General features: G+C 48.2%; 1 protein-coding gene across 1 annotated transcript; it reads right to left on the bottom strand.

Annotated features, from left to right (window-relative positions):
* Positions 1-288: 288 nt before the first annotated feature.
* Positions 289-3,556, bottom strand: LOC147435396 (myosin-2 heavy chain-like protein). Its single transcript, XM_086488468.1, has 4 exons — positions 2,966-3,556; positions 2,696-2,868; positions 841-2,611; positions 289-558 (listed from the first exon to the last, which is right to left on the bottom strand). The coding sequence occupies exons 1-4, from the start codon at positions 3,413-3,415 to the stop codon at positions 502-504; spliced, it is 2,451 nt and encodes an 816-aa protein (XP_086344594.1). The 5' UTR covers positions 3,416-3,556; the 3' UTR covers positions 289-501.
* Positions 3,557-3,869: the final 313 nt, after the last annotated feature.

Raw genomic sequence — 3,869 nt, 5'->3', positions numbered from 1 at the left:
ATGGCCGCTTCAAATTTTTGCAATAAGACCGGCTCAATTTTAGAGAAAAGTTCAAAGCCTTCTCAAAAATGGTTTTCATCTTCTCAAAGTTGTCCAAAGATGACTCCATAAAAAGTCATTTTCCAAAACCCTGCCCCCCGCCCAGGTCAAGCGAGAAAAGTCTTGCCATTGAGCATGTTCAAGGCCTCCGCATAACCAGTATACTTTTCAGCACAGTTTCGAACATATCAAGACCTCTTACCTACATTTCCAAATTCTCGCCATTGCTCCACTTAATGAGAGAGAGAATTCCTTTAACAGAATCAATTGGCAATACCGAACGGTTGAAACAATTTGAAGGACCTTGGGTCTTCAAGGGAAAATGAGCTCTGTGCTCCACTTCAACAACGGCAGATCAGTTACATGCCTAGCTTTGTGATCAAAGGATCTTGATACATTTGAAGTGCGAGACCATCTCTCTCCTTCTGAGCTGATAAGGGGGCGCCTAAGGAATATCATATCTTAGCGCTGAAGGGTAGATCTTTGCCTCGCCTCTTCTTCCGCACGCCTCCACACAGCCTGCAAGCAGAGCATAACACCCCATCAGTCCCCGCAACATGTCAATCACAGAAGGGCTTGATCAAATTGACTGCTATTCGCAATGTATCAAGAACAGAAAAACAATCATGGCTGCTGCACATTCATGGCCCTGGTGAAAACAATTTGTTGCCATTTATTTGCTAAAGCTACAATTAATCTTTCAGGAAAAAGCGTGCTGACAGAAGGACCTTCCAATCTTCATAGTTTAACGCTGACAAGAGTGTTTAATCTAGGAGCAGAACTTTGACCAGATAATATTACCTGCTCCTTTTCTAGCTTTGAGACATGCCGTTTCAGAGCAGTTCCCAGACTTACGCCACCCCATGCCTCTTCCAGCTGTTTTTCTCGCAGAGACTTTCTTCTGCTTGCATTCGACCGGATTGATGGAGGCTCGTGTAGCATCGACGGGCCACCCCAAGTGCCTACCAGCTGCCGTGACTTTTGTGCTCTACTTACTCGCCAGGGAGGATCTGCACAGTGTGCTGCTTGGCCTGTTTTATCATTCTCACTAGCACGCTGCAATGTAGCTGGGCAGCTGCTCTCATCATTTTCAAACTCGTTTTCTCTCGATTCCAATGATTTTGCCTTCTCGATTTCTAACCTTGAGAGTCTCTTCACAAGCATGTCTCCCAAACCCACTTCACAAGTATGCTTTGGCTTCTGTATTTTCCTCCCTACATCCTGCGACAACAATGCCATTTGCTTCTCCTTCTCGAGCCTCGATACATGCTTCACCAAGATGCTACCAAGACCAGGGATGTCGCTAGAGTTTGGCCTCTGCTTGCATTTGAGCTGAGAATCGTTAGGAATCCACTCATTTGCGAGTGTATCAGACCCGCAATTTCTACCTGATGAGATTGCTGTGTTGGAGTCTGGTTGTACTATGGCTCCTTGCACATCATTAGTTATTCCACATTCTGAGTGCAAATTGTTCACATTCGCAGCTTTCGTGTCTGTGTACGTTGTGAACTCTTGGAGTTTGGATGCTAACCGTTTCTCCTTTTCAAGCACAGACACATGCTTTACAAGGATGCTATCCAGAGACGTGCTGCAATATGGAGTGTTCGTAACTTCCAGGAGTGTCTTTCTGTCTCTTTCCACACTATTGTGGCCATGTTCCTCAATCTCCTTGCATGGTTCATTTTGCATGCAAGACTTTGTAGGTGATTCTGCTAACCCTGATGTTAGCGGAGGCATCTTTCTGCTGGCTTGAGCTGCAGCAAGCTTTTCCTTCTCCAGCTTGGAAACATGCTTGACCAGTATCTGATCCAAGCCCTCAACATGGGCTACCCTTTGAAGACGTCCACCTGATCTCTTCTCGCCCTCAACCTGTGAATGCCTGCTTGTGTCCTTTGCGGCCTGAACCTCTCGCTGAAGTCTGGAAACATGTTTCACAAGAATGCTTCCCAGATCCGAACTTTCATTCAGCGAACCTAAATTGTGCGCGGCCTTGCAATCCGACAATTCAGCTAAGTGTTTTTCATTCAGCTCTTGCTCTAAACTCTGGTTCTTCAAGAGTTCACTGAGGCCACGAGTGGCAACAATTCCAGCAAGAGCGGTTTGGTGCTCCAAACTAAGGTCGCTTATTCGACTTACCATTACACTAGCAAGAGACCCATGTTTATCCTGCTTCTGGCTGCGAGACCTTGAGGAGAGACTTTTCCTTGGAGACTCCGACGCATCTTGTACTAATTGCCCTTCATGTATGCATTCTTCCTTAGTTTCTGGATCGCTTTGGCTCTCTGCTTCCGAGAAACCCTCTGTAGCCGCGTCACTTGATCTGTTAATGACGATGTCACATTCTCCTTCGCCGGTAGTAGAAACATGGCTAAGAGCCGCCTTAATTGCAGCAGTCACTTCCTTGTCCACATCAAAGGCAGTGTCTAGAGACGCAGTCACGGCCTCAGAACTAGATTCACGCTCGGGAGGACCGTGGTGAAGAATAACACCATGTTTCTCGGCTTCAGCCAAGGCAGAGGTTGCCTTTTTCTCTGCCTTCTGCAACTCGAGGATTGCTGGCTTGCAAGGTATTCTGCAGAAATACGAAAAATCAACATCAGCGATGGGTCACCAGTGCATCGGGGGCAGGAACTTGGATTATCGAAGCATAACTCACCCGGCTAATTTGAGTATGCGACACCAAGAAGCTTCTACCAGTGCGCCTTTTCTTAAGTTCATGGCTTCAGTAGCTGCTGCTTGGGCAGCAAGTTTCTCCCGCTCAATTCTGGATAGGTGCAGATTTGCAGCACCTAATGTTTCGTCCAGTGATGCGACCTTACCGTCCTTCTCCTGAAATTCACTAGACACGTGTGAAATCTGGAAGGTGAATACATGGATGCATAACTACTGGCAACCAGTGCCATTATTTAAGCTGAATTGAGCGTACCTGCAGCATTCTGATCTTGCGCTCCAGATAGGATTCTGTTTTCTTCCTCGGAAACCAACGTATGGGAGATTTTTTTCTGCCAGGGCTACGCAGGAGGCGAGGACTGGACAGCAAAACACGATGAGAGGAGGCACCGATGTGCTCAGCTGCCACTTCTAGTTGAGCCAGCTTGTTGGCTCTTCCAACGCCCCTGCTGTTGGCATGTTTTCCAACCCCTGCGCCTTTCTGAACAGCGTGGAAGCGGTCCTTGCCGTTGGGCAGAGAGGAAGCGCTAGCCCGAAGCACTGTCTGGCTAGTTTGGCAATGATCATCAAGGGGCGAACCAGCTGCATTTGGCGACAACCGGAACCACAAGGCGCCATTGGACCTCCTGGCGTCTACGCCTTGCTTTTCTTCTGGTGAGACAGGCAAGGCCAAGCTTGCGCCTTCTGAGTCAATGTTTAGAACCATTGTCGAAGAGCTCGCAGGTATCCGAGTCTGCGGCGCTGTATCCAGTTGCAAACCGAGCTTTCCTTCTTCGGCTGAGTCGAGCGTGACGATGTCGGGGAAGGACAGTGCTAGGCGAGCAGGAACGTTTGGAAGGAGTCTCTCCGCAAGTCTTGGGGAAACCGTAGTCGAGAATTCAAAATGGCGAACGGCAACGGGTTGCAGAAAACGGTCATAACAGCGATTAGACACCCCTTGTATCAGGTGGGAACAATTGTCCCTATTAGGTGGTGGTCACGCGAGGTTTAGTTGTCACTAAGCCTCGACCACTTCTGACATGTGCAAGGATGGCGCACCAGCTGCAGCGGGTAGACAGAGGACGACCAAGGCGCAGCAGGTAAAAAGAGGAAGACCTGAGCGTTGAAGCTCACCGGCATAGTTTTGCAACTATGCCTAAAAAGGAAGAGTTACAAAACTA

Source organism: Adiantum capillus-veneris, chromosome 18, assembly GCF_014529385.1.
Source record: "Adiantum capillus-veneris isolate H3 chromosome 18, ASM1452938v2, whole genome shotgun sequence".
NCBI lineage: Eukaryota > Viridiplantae > Streptophyta > Polypodiopsida > Polypodiales > Pteridaceae > Adiantum > Adiantum capillus-veneris.
The sequence above is the reverse complement of the archived record's forward strand: the minus strand, read 5'-3'. Positions and strand labels throughout refer to the sequence as shown.